The following is a 19,375-nucleotide window of genomic DNA, read 5'->3' on the forward strand; positions in this document are numbered from 1 at the left end:
TAATTCGGGAATCGGATAATCCGGGACGATTTAAAAGTGCAGAAAAAAAAGAGAAGCTAAAATTGTCAGAGCTTAAAATTTACGTCACGCGAGTCGGCGGCCGGCAAACACTGCAAGCCATCGCGTGGGCCGTCAAACTCTGCAACGCTGTTTGTACCGACCCTTTGTGTCGCCCCCCTTTTAGCTGTCACATTTGTCACTCTTTAAACTTGAGGGGATGTCCTGACTTCTGCTTCCCGTCTCCCGTTTGTTTGAATGTTGTTTCACGTGCTGCTGAGTTACTTTCCGCCCGCCAACGCACAGCAGGCGCCTGGCGAGTGACGTGTCTGGCTGGCATTCGGCTGGTCGAAGGAAGGGAGGGGGGTGGGGGCTACCCAATATTTATGTGTGCAAGGTCAGCACGATCTTATCTTTCTCTCTTGGGCTGTTGTAAATGACCGTGAACTAATGGCTAGGCAGTGCCGTATTTTTTTAAGCCGAGACACTAATTCGAAGACAGCCCTTACCGTGAACGGATTATCCGGGTTTATTATTATTATTTTTTACAGAATTTCAATTATCCGGGCATCGGCGGGTCCCAATTAACACGAATAATGGGGAGTTTACTATTTTTATCCATCTGCTGCCAAGGCGCAGTAAGCCTCGGGAGATGTTACATCATATGACCTTGGCCTTAACCCAGCTGCACGCTGGTGTCTAAGAAGCTTGACAAGACCTTCCGGGCTTATAATCGCTAGTCCGTGAAATTCGGTAACCCGTGATTATCTTGGTCCCGACCATTACGAATTAACGAGGTTCTACTGTATTTCGTATTCACAAATTAACTTACAATCGGGAATTATTGAAAGTTTGTTGGCGGCACTGGGGGGAAGTAAGGGCAATAAAATTATCATCGCTGACGTCTACCGGCACACACGGATCACAGAATGACGGAGTTGTGATTATGTTGAAGATATGGTTTGACCTTATTACATTTTAATGCAGTTAATTGTGTGTGTGGTGATTTATAAGTAATCATGTCAATGAAAAGTAGTTTTGTCTGGGAATATTTCATCGTTTATAGTGATCCGTCAAAAGCTACGTGAAATCAGAGGTACTTGAAAGGCTCTAATCGGCTCAGAAGATCGGCAAGATCGACAGCAGATGATCAGCATCGGCATGATCGGCAAAATAGGTGATCGGCCCAGCTCTACACTAAAACCTCATTTTTCAGCAGCCATCGGCAGTCTCAAGACGTAGGTGAAGAAACACTTACCAGTTATCTCAGCTGCTGACAGTAGACAAAAGAAGGCAACAAGTGACTACTGTGTCCAAGGTTCCCACACTTAACTTAAGCCTATTTCCATGACTTTTCCCAGTTTTCCCACCTCCACCTAACATTTTTCCATCAGAATGGACAATAAAATGTTTTACAGCAAAATACTGTACACAGTTTTTACTAGGAAAGGGCCAATCAAATCTTCAAATCCTTAAATACCACCAAATTCTTAGTATTTCAAAGGATTCAATATTTAAAGGAAAAATATTTGGAAAAATATATTATAGGAAATAAAGTAAATTAAAAAATTCAACACTGATAATCTCTGAAGTTTAAAAGGTCAATATTTTCCTTCATACCTGTCGTGTTACCATTCCCCAGGATAGTGTATTATAACATGTAATTAGATATAAAAAAAATAAGACTATGTAATGATTCTGGAAACTTAGTTCATGAATGTAACATTTAAAGGGCTAATGTTTCAACAGCACAGTTAATTTTTTTTATTTCTTTTACATTATTTTATTTTGAACCCCTGAGACCTAGTTTCAGATTTGAGGGGTATATTCAAAGGATTCATTGGGATTCAATTCGAGATTCTGATTCGAGAAAATTGGGATTTTACCAATCACTAGTTTTTTAATATGATAGTCGATTCCACATTTCTTCGATTCTGATTCCACAATTTCTCTCGATTCCAGGTTCGGTTTAGATTCTAATTCCCAATCTTACTATCTTTCTCAATTAAATTATAGAAATTCAAGCAGAAGGTTAACCTAAAGAATAACACTTGAAAAATCTAAATATGCGTACATTTTATGAAAATTTATATGTGAAAAGCTTGCAAGTATTGCGAAATACATAATACTGATCAAAATCCATGATTTTGTGTTCTTGTAAAATTCTTCTCTCCTGTATCTGATCATGAGAGATATATTTTGTTTATTATGATTCAATTCACAATAGATTTAATAATAATGCAAACTATCATGATAACGGAAAATGAAATGTCTACACAAATTTGAAAACCGTACATTTTATACAAAAATTAGTTAACACACAAGAAGCAACAAGTTATGCACAAAAATAAATCTTTGGCAGTCAATTTAATGACTTTATACACATATAAATCCAATTAATAACTAACTTCTTTTAAGCGAAAAATATTTATGAAAAAGTATAAAACAAAAATGAAATTACAGTATTTACTCACGTAAAGGCCGCCCTTCTTTTTCTAAATTTTCAACTACAAAAAAGGGGAGGTGGCCTATACGCGAATTTGGAGGAAAAAATAGATTTTTCTTTCTTTTCAGGTATGAAAAACTAACATTTAATAAAAGCAAATTTACAAAACGAGGGGGGGGGGGGGGGGGGGGCGTATACGCGTACGGGGCCTTTACGCGAGCAAATACGGTACTAAATTAGCTTTAGTATACAAGAGCCTAAAGAAAAAACTAAAATGTTTTGAACAATACAGTTGGCCAAAGTGCATTAAATTATTTACTTCAACATGGCGTCATGATCGCTCATTGATGTTTGACGTGAAAGATATTATTTTAACGAGAGGAGAGAAAAGTCATTAATGTTGTATTTATGAAATAAAGTTGTTATATTGAAATGTGTTTACAATGTTTTCCCCGCAAGTACAGAAATCTAACTTACGTTAGTACAGTGTTACAGATAAATGTAGGGTTTGTTGTTGTGATCTAACCGTAAAATGATTTACCGTGTTTTTAGTATATTAGTGCTAGGCGAGTTCGTAAACTCTGTCAGCTTACTGGCTGGAAAATACGCAATTGTGAAAATAATCAATTTATGTGAATCTATTTTACATCCAAATTATTGGCAGTTCTTTTGACCTACCATTCTACATTGCAAATATGATACAATTCCTTCTTACAGTTTGAGAATTGACAGTTCTGATTCCAAGTATAATTGGTGGAATCGAAGCACCGAGGAATCAACATGCCCATCCCTAGTATTTACACAGCGTGCTTCCTTAACACTAACACTGTATAAAAGAACACTAAAACATGTATACTTTTTTGATCAAATTTTGAAGCCATGCAGTACTGATTGAGATCATGCTAACAACAAATATAAATATTTTATTGGAATCAAATGAATACATAGTGGTTTGTATCCCTTACGTTAATGTTTGTAAAAATCAGATGCAGGTTATTAACTGTACAAGATTTTATGATCAAAATGCCAACCATTTTAAGATGTTAAAAATTGTAGGTACATGTTGTTTAAAAACTAAGGATTTTCAATTTCCCTTTTTTTTCTAGGTTTTTAAAACTCCATGCAATTTTCTGAGTTTTTTTTGTTTTCTAGATTTTTGTTGTCAACTGGAACCCTGCCATTGCTTACAAGTATGAATAGCAGTTTTAATTCACTAATGGTCCTAAGTGAGACACTTAAATAATACAGGAAAAGTTAAATAAACAAACCAGTAGCAATTGTTGTATGCATGTCTATGAGTCGTTTCTTCTCTAGCAGCTGCGGGAGGGATTTGACTGCTGACGTCAGCTTGGCTGTGTTGTCTGTTACCATGGAAAATGCTGCATCACTTTCACTGTCAATGCCCTGACACAGGCAATTCTAACTGTTACACAGATACACATTTCCTAGCAACATCACAAGTAAACAGCACCCTACAAATCAAATGTCCACATGTCAGATAACTATAAAATATCAGATAACTATAAAATATCAGGAACAATCACTAGATTTTAAAATCTACTACTACTTAATTATAGAAGTGCATGCAAAAGTAAAATTTGTGACTAAGCTAATTTTTCCACAATTTTTTTTTTTATGTTTTAAAATTTTTAAGTGAATAAACAGTACAAACACAAATTTGAGGCACCAAAACATAAATTTCATAAAGGCTTTAAAATGTGTATTTTCTTGCTAGGCTACAAGTTTATTGGTGTTTTCGTAGTAATTATTTTTGTCTAGGATCACACAAACAACATTTTTCTGTAATGTTTTTAAAAAAATTTTTTTTTTAATATTTTAAATATACCGTATTTGTTTGTCAGCAGCTAGACATCACATATGCAACATAATTAATTTAAATATTAAAATGACAGTTTAAAATACAATAAAAAACTTGGAACACTTGTTTTGCAGTTTGAATTGTACCAGACAACAATGACATCAGTACCTACATATTCCACTGGACTAAAATAAACATCTTAGACATCCATAATGGATGCTATGTACTAAAATTAGATTAGAAAAAACTAATTTTGCCAGCCATAAGCCACGTCTCAACCTGCTTGACAAATATGTCATATTCTTTCCTTACCAGTGCTTTGGCATTAGCTAACGTATGGACTGCACTGTGACGTCATGCTCGTTTAATATCATTCTAGCGTCTGTCCCTCTGGACACCACACTGATGCAATCAATCAAGTTTTCTGTATTAGCAATGTTCTAACTTAACACCTTTCACCTTTACTACAGTTTTAACTCATACAAGTCATAATCTTCATGAGTAGCAGCAGGCCCGGACAACCATGGATTGCAATTTCTGCTATCAGCTTACAAGGCAGACTATAGAGTAAGACTTTGCGGGATGGTCTAGCACATGGGTTACGAAGTACGAGGGATTAAGGAATCCTAAAGATATTTTTATGTTTTTAATAAATACCTAAGAGTATTTAACAACCTTTCTGAGCAATCCACTACGGAAAACCCTTGACGACCAGAACATGCATTCACTGCAGTTAAGAAAAGTGGTAAGTACAATTTTTTTTATTATTATTACTAGGGATGGGGCGAATCCTGATTTCCTCGAATCCGAATCCTAACTCGAATCCTCGACTGGAATTGCCGAATCTCGAACCCAAACCCGAATCTTTTAATAGATGATGTCCACATATCTAATGTAAGTGAGATGTATTCTGATTGCACTAAAAGTCCCTTGACTTTATCACATGTAGATTGGTACATTTCTGGTATAAGTGTATATAAAGACAACAATTTTTTCTTGAGAAATTTCAGTTTTAGTACAGATTAGCGGTTAGGATTTTTTCTATAAATAAGCTAGAGGTCTGCGAGCCTAAGAATTTTACTTCGAGCCGAGCTCGAGCTTTTGTGGTACAGTTACACTTTTGGGAAATTATTTTTATCTTAAACTTAATATCATGTTTGAATAAAGTATTAAAATGAAGTGGGCTTATTAATTTTGGGTAACTATTTACAGAGTGTGTTTACATTTTGCACTGCTAGAAAAAAAATAACATTTTTTTTCATTGAATCTTACCTGTTTCCATTGGTTCATTAGTAACTGATATCATCCAACTAACATAACCAAGTATATGTTTGTGTAAATGTAACATATCTTTGGAAAAATTTCACCCTTGTCAATTTTTCTGGAGTCCTTACTGAGCTTCAACAAACTTAGCACCAAAAATCATGTTGTTTGAAAAGTACATTCACATTGTTTCAACATTTCCACTTTTCAGCACAATAATTCTGAGAGAGATTGTCACACAGTATTAAATTCTGTTCTTTAATCTATCATTTAGAACAATAATTTGTTCTGCACGTTCATGAGTTAAATTAGCTCTACGATTGGAGATAGTGTTTCCAGCAGAAGAGAAGCGTCTCTCGCTGGCAACCTGCATGGCTGGAATGCTTTAGTAAAATTGCTTAACCTCAAAATTAGTGTCATAAATACATATCTGTAACTGGTCATTAAAGTTTAATCAATTGAAAGTAATAAAAATAAAAACATTTTACTTCATTCAATTTACACTTGCAAAAAAAACATACACACAATAAACCTACATGGAAATTAAAGTCTTTTTCAATATCCTGAAGTCTGAAGTATGTTTACTCATGTCATTAAATGTAGAGCTGTATTGAAGAAACCGATTTTGCCAATATTTAGTTGAATCGGCATTTCTGCCGACTTCCGATACAGTACGCTCGTTAATTTTCGGCCGATATTACTGAAAAACGAAAGAGACTGCCATAACCTAAAAATCCACGAGTACCATTTTCACTTTTCGTAGTAGTACTGCATTCTTTCAGATCGCATTATTTCTTAGCAACATGTGCCAACCGTACATATCAAAGTTTAACATCATCTTTTTTTTAAACAATGTTCTTTAATTTAATATGTCATAAATAAATAATACATTACTATCACGGTAAATATACATCTCAGTTGTTGCGGTAACTATAGTGCAAATATGGTAGCTATCATGCTTCTGTAGTAATTATGGTATTCTACAAAGAATCTTTAGTTCTTTTTATGGTAATTATCTTAAAATAACTATTGGGTTTGTACTGTAGTTATGGTACATCATCCATATTTCTTCGTATGTTGTTGTTCATTTGTCTTTTCTTCATATTTACGTGTGCCATTATTTGAGACAAGAAGTTTCAGAAAACATTTTAACGGACATTATATCACACATTTAATGGCGTAAATGACGAGACCTCGGGCAAATTAAACGCTTTATACGGAAAAACCTACCATGCGGGACCTCGTAAGCGAGTTTTACTGTATTTTTTACTGTATTTTTTTCCCGTAAATAGTAAAAACCGAATCCTTTGACGAATCCTATATCAGACCCGCCGAACCTTCGAATCCCTAGGATTCGGCGGATTCGGCGAATATTGGATTCGGTCGCCCCATCCCTAATTATTACCATTGCTCCAAAATTTTTGAAAAATTGGACTGCAAGTTCCTGTTTTTCAACACACAACAACTCAGTTATTTTAAGTTACAGAAATCATGAAAAGACAAAATATTGCACTAATAATTCAAACACTTTTTTTTAAAAAGTGTATTATTGATTATATAAATATTATTCCATTTTATTTTCTATGTCTTTTTTCCATATTGTGTCCTAGTGCCCTTGTTAAGCACCTTCTTCTTAAAAGGCTTTAAATGTTTGTAGGCACTCAAATTCAAAATAAATAAATATACAAATAAATAAAATTATTATTGTGGAATGGAGTCCTTGTGGTTGAGATCACTCACCTCCAATCAAGGTAATCAGGTTCAATTACCGGCAGAATAAAACCTGGATTTTTCGTAGGCACAAAACATGATAGAAAATTCTGTGAGCCTGTACATTTTCTCAGGGTGCTCTCATTATCCTACCCATAAATACTGTCACTACTTCTTTCATCACTCCTTATGTTTACCAAAAATGCAAAAATTAAACCTTAATTCATTCATTCATTGTCATGAAGCATAATTATTTGAATCTTCAATTAATACAAGAAAATCAATGGCTTACAATGAAACCAATCTAACCTGGACATTATGAACATTTTGATGTAATGTCATCATATGTGTAAATTAGATATAAAACTTTAAGAATGCTTATTGTTCATATTATTGCACAGAAACAGTATCAACTCACCATTGATGCTTTAAGCCTTTTCACTTCTTCTTCTGAGTTTTTGTAATGTTCCAATTCTTCTTGGATAGCTTCTGCGACGATTGGGAATGGGCTGTAACGACCAGAGACAGAGACAGCTATAATAATACACAATAATGAAATAGTGAATAGGATGCTGATAAGTGAGAAATTTGTCACTGGCACTACAAAGATATATATATATTTTTTAATACTTTCCAATTGTGGCCCATACAGTAACATTAATGAATGGGTAAAACACAATATATTCCTTGAAATATTTATAACTGCATAAATGCGTTCAACTTTCCAAGTTCCACAGAAGCTTCCATAACTCAAACACGGTTGGTGAAATTTGGTTCCAAGTTCAACTGCACGCACAGTGAGTTAGTTACCTCCATACTTTACTCTAGGAGCTAGGAGTCATGTTATATTGTAACCACCTCCGTGTATTTCATTTCCCTATCATTAACAACTCCCTACCATTTTTTATCCATTTCCACTTTAGCCACAATATACAGTTAACCCGGTCTAATAAATTCCCGCATTTTAAAATCATACGTATTTGCCACTTCCTTGAATTTCACCATATGGCCACGTGTATGTTCATCTCACTTATAACATTTACAATGCACCACAATTTCCTGTGTAAAATGTTAGAAACACAGAACAAGGAGGGAGATACAGAAGTGTGACTCTTACAGTGGAAACTGAATCCAATTTTTGTGCGACATGTTATGCTATCTTGTTGGGTGAGCTCAACTAGCTAAAAAAGCTCGGGCTAGACCAAAATCCAAAGTTTTATGTTTATGATGTTAATTTAACTATTCGACAACTAAGCGCTTAGTAAAAGAGTTTTACAAATAAAAAGTTTTGTAATTAAAAAGCATGCTCTAAATATAAGTAGAAGATTAAAAAATTACTGTTATTCCACACCACTAAATAATTGGCTACCAAATAAAGTGAATTAATTATCACTGTTTGTTTGGCTATAAAAGCTAATGCATTTCTGCTCACAATCAATATAGCTATGTTAGTAATATATTATGAAAGCTACTATATAGCAGGTGGGCCCAGAATTACTTCAAAAAACTAGGTCTCAGTCTCTGCAATTAGAGTTTCTTTCCCATGGTTGGAAACACACTGTCATTATTCATAGAACTACAACAAAAATCAAAAATTTTAGATCATAGATATAACAACGAATGTTAATTGTGGAACATTCTGCAAAAATGGCTGTCTAAACATTAGTGCTGTAGGCATGAGGATATCTTGACCTAAGCAACAATAAATTTTTGACCAAGCCTCTACAATTTTTGTACTGGTAGCCCTGCAGCCAGTGAGCGCATCCATGGAAATGCATGCTGTAAAAAATGTTATGCTTTCGTTTGTGTAGCATGTGGTCTGAAAGTTTTAAAATCGTCATATGATTATTTAAATACAGTGTGTGTTTGGTAGGAACTAATACCATAATGAATTCAGGGCAGGGCATATTAAATGTGAAGCTGTGTTCTCGGAAACAAAATTAAGAGAAATTACAACTAATAAGAAAAATTGACAATATCCAAATGTTGTCGCATGTGGCACTCGCAAAACAGCTTGGAACTGCAGCATCATCACTCAGTACTATCATGTTCAACAGAAACAAAAATTTTAAAAAGCAGTGCCAAAGTCTTATCAAAACATAAGAGGTTTAAAATGGTACCTTAAGAAAAAAAAATTGAAAGTGTTTTACTGCAGTGCTTTAAAGAACAACATGCCCTAGGCATTCCTGTGAATGTCACAATTTTCAGGGCAAAAGCTAAAGAAATAGCCAACAATCTTCAAATATCATTTCATTCTTCTAATGGGTGGATAGAAATACATATGTATTTCGGTAACAAGCCCACATAGTGTAGTAGCATACAGAAATTTTAGTTGAGTGTCACAAAGTGTTGCTGACGAGACTGTCACATGTTGGAGGACAACAAATTTGCCTACCACTGTGTCTGGCTATGAGCAAAAATATATTTTTATATATTGATGAATGTGGAACTTTTTATATTTTGTTACCCAAAAAGAGTTACGCAATGATAGGAGAGACTTGTCAGTGTGGCAAAGTAAGGTCATTATTATTGTAATATAGTGATGGGTCGAATCCCATTTTTCCCGAATCCGAATCTCGAATTCGAATCCCAAACAGTACCTCGAATCCGAATCCAGATCTCAAGGGTTAATTATAAAATAATTTATAAGTTAAGAGAAAAAATTAAACATTATGGAAAACTATTTAACCCTTTAAATTTTTATTTAAAAAAAACAAGGATTTTGACACGGTCTGGATCAAGACGATTCCGTTTTTGTTCACATGTTTCCTGCAGTGCTGAACAAACGTTCAGAGAACACTGTGGTGAACACAAATATTTTTTGGACAGTTTATGTAGCCTGGGTGAACATGCAAACTGAGTTTTCCAGTATTGGAGGATGTTTATTTCTGGGTTAATTGTAGGATCACGTAAGAATCTGGTCACTTCATCAATTGCTGTAGAATCCGACTAGGTGGATTTAAGCCATTCAGGCATTATCTGTGAGTACAGTGATTCATGTATCCACGGAAATCGGAAAACGAAATTCAACATCCGACGGAACAATATATTGTAGTTACCAACTTGACATTTGTTTAAAGTCCCAAATGAAGATAAATGCTTTCCTGAAATATTTAATGGAAATTGAAAGGCGCCATCTTGGCTTCAATGCTTTTAGGCCATAAGAAATATTGTCGTGCGTCTTTTAAAATTAAGCCTCACTAAAGCATAGTGATTAATATGCCCGAAGTTAAAAGTGACGGGGTGTTTTCTCTAGTTTACCCATTAAAGTTCTTTATATTAATATTAGTTATTTTTTGTGTTGCTCAAAATGATTGGCTAACAAATTCATTGGTTGGCCATCGTGGAATTCTCAATTAATACATATTTTAACGTTGGTAGTATACACAAACCAAACTTTGTCCTAAAAATATTCATAAATATAACGTGTACCAGAATATTTAAAATTAATCGCAATTAAAATAATAATTGTATAATGTATTAATTTTTGTCATTCATTATTTCATTGTTATTACTACATGTGTGACCGTAACTTGTGATGAAAGTCAGCATTATTGTTGTATTACTAAGTAACAAGATTTCTCGGTAAAGTTATTTAAAAAAAAAAAACAAGATTAATATTACTAGTCTAGATCCTAAATGTGCTTTATTTTATTGTTTAGCATATTCTGAGAATATATCTGTGATTTATGCCTTATTTAATGCCAATGTAGCGACAATGCATCCATGTTCATGAATATAAAGTAAGTTTCCCAATCAGTACATGCTTCATAATTTTTTTTTTATAATAAAGAATTAAAAGTACAATACAATAGAACCTCGTTAATCCGTAACGTGCTAATTCGGGAATCGGATAATCCGGGACGATTTAAAAGAGCAGGAAAAAAAAGAGAAGTAAAAATTGTCAGCCCTTAAAATTAACGTCAAGCGGGCGGCCGGCAAACACTGCAAGCCATCGCGTGGGCCGCCAAACTCTGCCACGCTGTTTGTACCGACCCTTTGTGTCGTCCCCCTTTCAGCTATCACATTTGTCACTCTTTAAACTTGAGGGGGATGTCCTGACTTCTGCTTCCCGCCTCCCTTTGTTTGTTTCCACCCGCCAACGCACGGCAGGCGCCTGGCGAGTGACGCGTCTGGCTGGCATTCGGCTCGACGAAGAGGGACGGGGAGAGGGTTTGTGGAGGGAGGGGGGGTGCAAGGTCAGCACGATCTTATCTTTCTCTCTTCGGCTGTTGTAAATGACCGTGAACTAATGGCTAGGCAGTGCTGTATTTTTTTAAGCCGAGACACTAATTCGAAGACGGCCGGCCCTTACCATGAACGGATTATCCGTTTTTTTTTTTTTTTACAGGATTTAAATTGTCCGGGCATCGGCGGGTCCCAATTAACACGAATAGTGGGGAGTTTACTATTTTTTATCCATCTGCTGCCAATGCGCAGTAAGCCTCGGTAGATGATACGTCACATGACCTTGGCCTTAACCCAGCTGCATGCCGGTGTCTGAGAAGTTTGACAAGACCTTCCGTGCTTTTAATCACTAGTCCGTGAAATTTGGTAATCCGTGATTATCTCGGTCCCGACCATCACGTATTAACGAGGTTCTAGTGTACCTCAATAGGATGTGTTCCAAGGAAAACGTGAACAGGCCAAGTAAATTGTAAGCATTTAAGTTTTTAAATATTTTTCCTCGAATCCCGAATCTTTTCCCTCGAATTTCGAATCTTTCGAATACTAGAGATTCGGTGGGATTCGAGGATTCGAGGATTCGACCGGCCCATCCCTATTGTAATATGAATGGAATAATTGTCTACTGTAGAGGTGCCACACTAAAAATAAGGCAAACACCATAAGGGCTGAAAACAGTCTTGGCCCGAGCCATAACGTACTGACATTAAACATCCCCATCTTTCAAAAAAACAGCCTTGTCCTGTATTGCTAAGGATCTCTAGAAAACTAAAGGATCATGTTGTAGCTAGTGCCAAGTACACAGTAGGGCTGCGACAACAGGATCAGGGAAAACCTCTCTTTTAAATCAGTCTCGTCCTCGCTATTAAAGCACAAAACAAATTGACATCACTTTATTTACATTACAGGTAATATTTATAATAATTTTACATCTTCCTTTAACCCAAAAACCTCTCTCTTTTTTTTGCACACGTGTCTGAAATAGTAGTATTCAACGTTTACCAGAACTCAACCATCATGGCAGCCGCAATACTGCACAGGTAAACATAAAATTGTTAATTACATGCAAAGTTCTTGATAATGTGCCTTGATATTATAATTATAAATAAAATAAGGAACTGAATAAATCCATTTCGGGCATCTTTTTTTAGAGTGACACCCTTACAGTAAAATAATTACCAGGGATGATTCTGAAAGGTTGCCACTATTCATCATTGGCACATCGAAGCATACTTTGCTAATTTAAAAATAAGAAAACTGGCTGGATCACAGCGCAGACTTTTTAGGACAATATTAAATTTCTGTATTCAAAAAATCGGCTGCAAAAAACTAGGGATGTGCGAAAGTGACTTCATCCACACGAAATGAAAGTGAAAGATAATTTATCAAGTTTCGCGAAAGTGAAACGAAAATGAATTTTTCTATGAGATAATTATATTCTTAACGAAAGTTAAGCGAAATTTTTTAATTAACAAAGAAAAAAAGTGTCCCAAAATTTGCTCTTCAGTAATAAATTCAATTACATAAATCATTTTGGTGTCTTTTGATGTATATATAAATATTACTATTTAATATAATCAACATCCGCCCTAGACCACACAACACAGCCCCATGTCACTCGTAAGTTTCAAGAATCAATCCAGATCTTTCAGCGCACAGACTATTTTCTTTACAGTCGTAATGTCACAGTCTATGATAATATATTTATCACGTGCATGGTACTGATGAAAAAACATGTGACTACTGCAGAACGGCCACCATGTTGCACCACTGTCACACATGGCTTGCTCAGGAAGCTATAGACCAGGCAAAGGGACATGGTCAAAACAAAACATAAATGGTTGCTGCCAAGTGGTCATTACACGCAGTGACTTGTTGACCTTTTTGTCTAATTGGCTGTATATTATGAGGATTTTATACGCCAGACAGAGAATGTACAATTTAAATAAAGCCGACGACAATGTTTTTGTTTGGCCGTGCGCGAATAAAAGTAGGTACGTTCTTTGTTTATGTGTATACGGTAAATACTAAATAGTGTACTAACAGTTCTGGAATCTATGTTTTACGAATATAGTACCTGCACTACTGTTTGAAAGCAAATGAATCAGGTAATTTTTCAAATATTGCATGATTTTGTTTTGATACCTAGGCCTACTGTAATCACGTTTGAATTTTGTTTACTTTATCTGCCATGTTTGTTCAAATTATGATTTTACCGTATTTTCATTAACGTTTTTTTATTCATCACCACGTAAATTAATCTTAATGGAAACCTTTTTTCTAATTAATGTCTTTATATGATTTGCATATGTTATTACGTTATTAGTAATAACATGGAAATCATATAAAGACATTACAGTAGAATCTCAGTGCTATGTACTTACAGGGACCTCCAGTTTTTGTACTTAGTACTGAAACATACATACATAACATCTTTACAAAGAGAAAAAAATATATAAAAAAAATTGGTTGTCGGTAAAGTCGGTTTACGGACGATAGTTTAACGTGACGTCATAACAAAACATTGATGAAATGATTGATCCAGAAGAAAAGGAAATATCATATTCGGCCTGAGACTGAGCCGTAATAGGTTTTTGCAACCAAACCATTTAGGCATTAAAAATATTATATTCTTTGAGGAAGAATTTTTTTTTTAATTTTCAATCTTTTGCATGTTAAAATCTACCTCTGCATACTTTTATGAATAAAATTGAATCATTTTTATTGAATTATCACTATTTTGTATGGATACAAAAGAGTGAAATAAAATGTGCAATTGAATTAATAAATTTACTTTTATTTGCATTCATTAATTCAAATATATTTATTACTTTTGAAATGTTGCGTGCACCATATTTATTTTTACAAGTACAAAAAATATTTTGCAGCTGCCGGGATTCGAACCGACAACGTTTCTTTAAAGTGTTAGGTACGCTAACCAAATGCCCACGAGGCCATACTGAGTTAGTGTAGTTTCAAATGTTATATATACTATTTATAAAAACTTTGTTCACGGTAGGGGTATAATATTAACACGATTTTATAACAAATACGCATCCCAAATACATCAAACTTATTTATAATGTGTTATAATATTTTTTAAAACATTGTGCAAAAGATCCCGGGTGAAATTTGAATTATTATGTGTAACTGTAAAACACCATTGTTGGTTCAAAACGTATTTGAATTTTCAACATAACTTTCAAATAACCGTACCGATTGTGCTGAAAATCGGTGGACGATCGTTAAATTACATAATATTAATAATTCAAACGATGAAAATATGATTGAAAAGTCAAATCGATGGTTGTTCCAATCAAGTGGAAGAGAGATGCCACGCATACGTACAATGAGGATGAAGAGAAATGCCACGCATGCGTACAATGAGCGAACAGAACACATCCGTAGTGGGACATTCGTTGTGGGTCACTTTTTCGTGCGTGCAGCCGGCGTTCATCGATTTATTAGACGTTGCAACGCGTTGTCACGTCAAAAAATAGCTACAGGAGAGCCGCAATGCCATATGTATTCGCAACTGCGACTTGCTTTTTCCCCTTGTCTAGTTCTCTGAGTATATCCACTTTTTCCTTAAGCGTGAATTGATTTAGTTTCTTTTTATCTCCAGGATCATTCATATTGTAGCATAAATACAATGCGGTGTCTAAATAACGTAACCTGAAAATAAACTCAACAATAACAATAAACAATCCCGGCACAGACATCAAACAGTATTTTTAGCGTAGCGTAACACTAATGTCTAAATAATGAATACTTCTATCAAACTGCCGTCTTTCGATGTATCGAATGTTGTTGTGTTGCTCACGTCGCATACTACGTACAGTATAATCCATGGTAGCAACTGTTTGTTAACTTTGTTTTGAGAATTTAGAGGTTAGAAAATACGTTGCGGTGGTATTTGTGTATCTTTGTTCTACTACATTAATCATTTAGCTGGAAATTTATTTACCAGTTTAAGTAAATTTTGGTGTAGTAATGCCACGCTACTAGTAGAATTTATACGTTATAGTGAAAATATGATACTTTAAACTGAAACCGTTTTGCATGGCGAAGATACGATTTTTGGCGGGACTTAAAAAAAATATGTTAAAGTGAAATATACGTTATAATAAGGTACGTTATTGTACCGGTATTATACTGTACAATTTTATTAAATTACGAATTCTTTTTCAACTAGAACAAACGAACTTCGGTAATCTATTGAACTTTCGTTTGGCTCGAAATATTTCGCTAAAAACGAACTTCGACAGATTAAATTCTTACCGAAATCGAAAATGAAAGTAGAAAAATTTCGATTTCGGTTTCGGTATACCGAACATTCGCACAACCCTACAAAAAACACAAAATTATGTTCTTTGTTGACCAGTGTCCAGCTCATCCCGAGGAAAAGCAATTTTTTTCATGTGAGGATTGAATTCTTCCCATTAAGTTCAACTGCAGCTCTGCAGCATGTGCTCAGTGATGTGTGGACAAGTCTGTGGACTGCAGTTTGACAAGCACACCAAACCAACCAAGCTGCATGACTTTTCAAGAAAATATATTGTAATTGTTGTTTTCTGCAAATTTTCAGACATTAAAAAAAAAATTTATGACATGAATTTTGTGTAATTATATACTTCAATTGTATCAAATAAATTGTGTTATGAGCTGCATTTGGGGTACTAATTTTGACTATGCCACATACTGGGACTTACTACGATTTTACTAATTTTCGTGGTAAGAAAAAGCCACTCCCATGATAATTTTCTTAAGTGGGTTTCACTGTAATTTCTATAACTGAAGATTCCCTTATTGTTCACGCCAGAGTTGTTTCCATTCTAAGTTCATGTTCAGGCAGAATCAGCATCCTCTCCCCCTTCCTGCAGTCTCCACCCGTGAGCTGATGAGTTGCTTGCTAGACGTCTATCATGAAAGTGAAAAATATAGTTTGCTATCGTCACTCCCGAAGAGTTGGCCATGGCGTCGAGGAGGGACACCAACCTGCCCTTGTGCGCGAGCCAGAAGGCGTCGCGGGAGTCCAGGTCGCAGGCTCGGGTCCGGGCGCGCGCCCCGCCTGCCGGGGGCCTGCCCCCGCCCTCCTCCACCACGACCCGGTTGAGGGCCAGGTCGAGCACGTCGTGCGCCAGCGCCTGATAGGTCCACGTGTGGTGCAGGGGCGTCGCCATGTCCACGTTGCGGTCCAGCACGATCAGCAGCGGCCTCTGGAAGCTGCGGCACCGCGACAAAGCTCCGTCTGCACTAGCTCCCAGGAAACAGCCAGCGTTCCAAAGGCTTCGAGGGCTGAAGCTTCTTGCAATGTGTAGTATTATGATATCTTGAAAAAACATTAGTTTTTTTAACTCGAGCCCTCCACCTTCTCCTTTCCTTTTGCATTCGCAGTTCAACTTATGTTCAAGATAAAGTAAGATATTTTTGACAGGTGGTTTAATAAACAATTAAGACTTCGACAGCTCAATATTATGATGTAATAAAAAACAAAACAAAGAAGCATTTTGCACCATAATAGCTAATCATGTATCAATATTTATTTTGTTAGTGGTATCAGAAGAATATTTCCTTTTAGCTGTCTAAATGTTCATTGAAGCACCTGTCATAGAGTTCCCTAGCATATAGTTTCATTGTGAGGTGCTAAGTGATATGGATACAATTAATGAAATGGCCATTATCAAGTGCTACTTACTACTCAGTAAGTCTGGCTCTTTTTTCTAGTGCTTGGGACTCCTGGCTGGAGGGATAAAAGTTCTTGGGTTCGATTCTCATTCTAGGTTCCATTCTTGGCTGAATCAGGGGATTTTCCAAATTTTTATTCCAGTTACATCGAATACCTGGCAACTTGAAAATCGAAAGACATTCAGTTTCAACCTCTGTGGCGCATCTGTTTCCAGCTTGGTTTTCCCCTTTCACCCCTCCTCCTTTTGTTGGTATGTGCTCTATCTTTTTATCGCTACCTCCCCCTCTCTGGTGTAGTGGTAGGTCTTGCGCAAGTGCGACTACTGTTCCTGGCGCAGATAAATAGGGCTCGAGTCCTTAGCCTCCTTCGTGTTCTAATGAAATCATAGTTCTCCCTGATCGCTCAATACTCCTAATGAGATAAAACCCTGCAACTCTTAAGTTTTTGTGGTTTTTGTAGAGGTTCGTGGTTGTTGAAACATATAAAGATACTTCAAAATTCTTTAGGAAATTCTCATGTTTGGCCTTCACCTTCCCAATTTTGTTCAGCTTTTAATGTTTTTTTTTTTTGTCCTTTTGTGTCTTTAATGTATTTTTGTACACTACTAAGCCTTGCTGTGCCTTACTTTACCAGTTATTGCAGCGATCGCCATGTTTTCTAGTCGTTTCAAAAGTCTTATCATGGCTTGTTATTACAATAAAGTGTCTTTATCATCATCCTAACTTACTAACTTAGGGTCAATAGATGTTGCGGAACACTTGGTTCCATTCCTTTTTGTGCATTAAAGCTCACAATACCTATATTGACCATTGTAAACATTTCTTCCTTGGGCAGTTCGCGAATGGTCATGGCTATCCTATGATCTTTATTATCTGTATCATTTAAGTGTAATATTTGGTTCTTGCACTTTTGCATTTAATAATAATGTATTTGCATGTTTAAGTATTGCATGATTTTCACTAGTTATTGTGTGCTTGTAGCTTTGGCCCTTATCATGGGCAAAAATCAATTCCTGCTCCTCTGTAGGGCTGCATCACTAGCATACGAGATCAACAAAATTTAAAAACAGTCTAAATCCTAACCATGTCATGCGCTGTCTTGATTCTATGGCCCCGAACTAGGGTGTAGAATAAATTAATAAAATTACAAAAATTAAAAGTAGTAGCATAAATACTAAAGATTTTAAGGGTACATAGTGATAGCAGTAGTAAATAATATACTGAAACTTTAACAGTAAATTTAATATTCCATATTTGACCCACATTTCTGTATTAATTTACAATAGCGCAATGAATTGGGTATTACCAACGCCTGGCAACACATTCAACTACATAAATAAACTATCGTAAAAATTATACCACATGGTACTTCAAAACATTGGAGCTCAAAATTACATATTTAACCAGCAATATTATAAAAAGCTTTACAGCAGTACAAAATGAACAAAACTGATAAAATATGAGTGACTACCGTACAAATTGAAAATATATACAGCGCAAATACTACAAAATTCACAAGTCCATGCACACAGTGGGTGGGTGCTTTTTACCAATGCGACAACGCATAAGCATGCTCTTACAACTCGTAACAGTCTTAGAGGCAAGACTAAGTTAAGAGTTTGTCATGTACTGAATAACATTTTACAGTATTTAATGCCTTGCATTTTTAAAAAGTGACTTGTTTTACCAGCTGTAGCCAACTATACACAAAAAATAATAATTTTTTTTTCTTAAAGCATCACAGAAACTACAGTATGTGCATGTGGTGTTACTTTAAGTTGCCATACTATTTGTTGAACAATGCAGTGAGTCAATAACAGCTGATGTCCTTCTAATGAAGAAATGGCGAGCCATTTCTGCTTGAAAATGTTGGGAGGGACATAAGAAACAAAATTAATTATTAAGTTTTAAAATGAGTAATTCATACTAAGTATATATTGATGAATTTTAATCCTAAAAAAGTAATTCTAACTTAAATAAATAACATGTGTAGCCTACAAAGAGAGTTTTAAATTTTGGTGACCTTCAAAACATTTCATAATTATATCTGCAATTATATAGAAATATGAATGGCTGTTCATGGCTTAACGAAAAAATTGTTATCCGAAAAAATGGCATTCCCCAGCTTCAGTTCTGTTCACCATGGTTGCACTGTACAATATATATATAAATATATATATAAATACACACATATATACATAAATATATATATACATATTAAAGTGGTACTAGTAATTGTAAATGTTTTTATTTTTCTAAAATATTAA

General features: G+C 35.3%; 1 protein-coding gene across 1 annotated transcript in view; it reads right to left on the reverse strand.

The window, feature by feature from the left end:
• The window catches only part of LOC134530922 (protein sly1 homolog), a 60,879-nt gene that overhangs the window by 24,623 nt on the left and 16,881 nt on the right, over positions 1 to 19,375 (reverse strand). Inside the window, exons 7-9 of the mRNA XM_063366235.1 lie at positions 16,419 to 16,646; positions 7,654 to 7,744; positions 3,712 to 3,847 (exon numbers count right to left, since the gene is read on the reverse strand). Of these exons, the coding sequence (XP_063222305.1) occupies positions 3,712 to 3,847; positions 7,654 to 7,744; positions 16,419 to 16,646 (455 nt within the window). The remainder of the gene's footprint in view (positions 1 to 3,711; positions 3,848 to 7,653; positions 7,745 to 16,418; positions 16,647 to 19,375) is intronic.

Source organism: Bacillus rossius, chromosome 3 (assembly GCF_032445375.1).
Source record: "Bacillus rossius redtenbacheri isolate Brsri chromosome 3, Brsri_v3, whole genome shotgun sequence".
NCBI classification, from domain to species: domain Eukaryota; kingdom Metazoa; phylum Arthropoda; class Insecta; order Phasmatodea; family Bacillidae; genus Bacillus; species Bacillus rossius.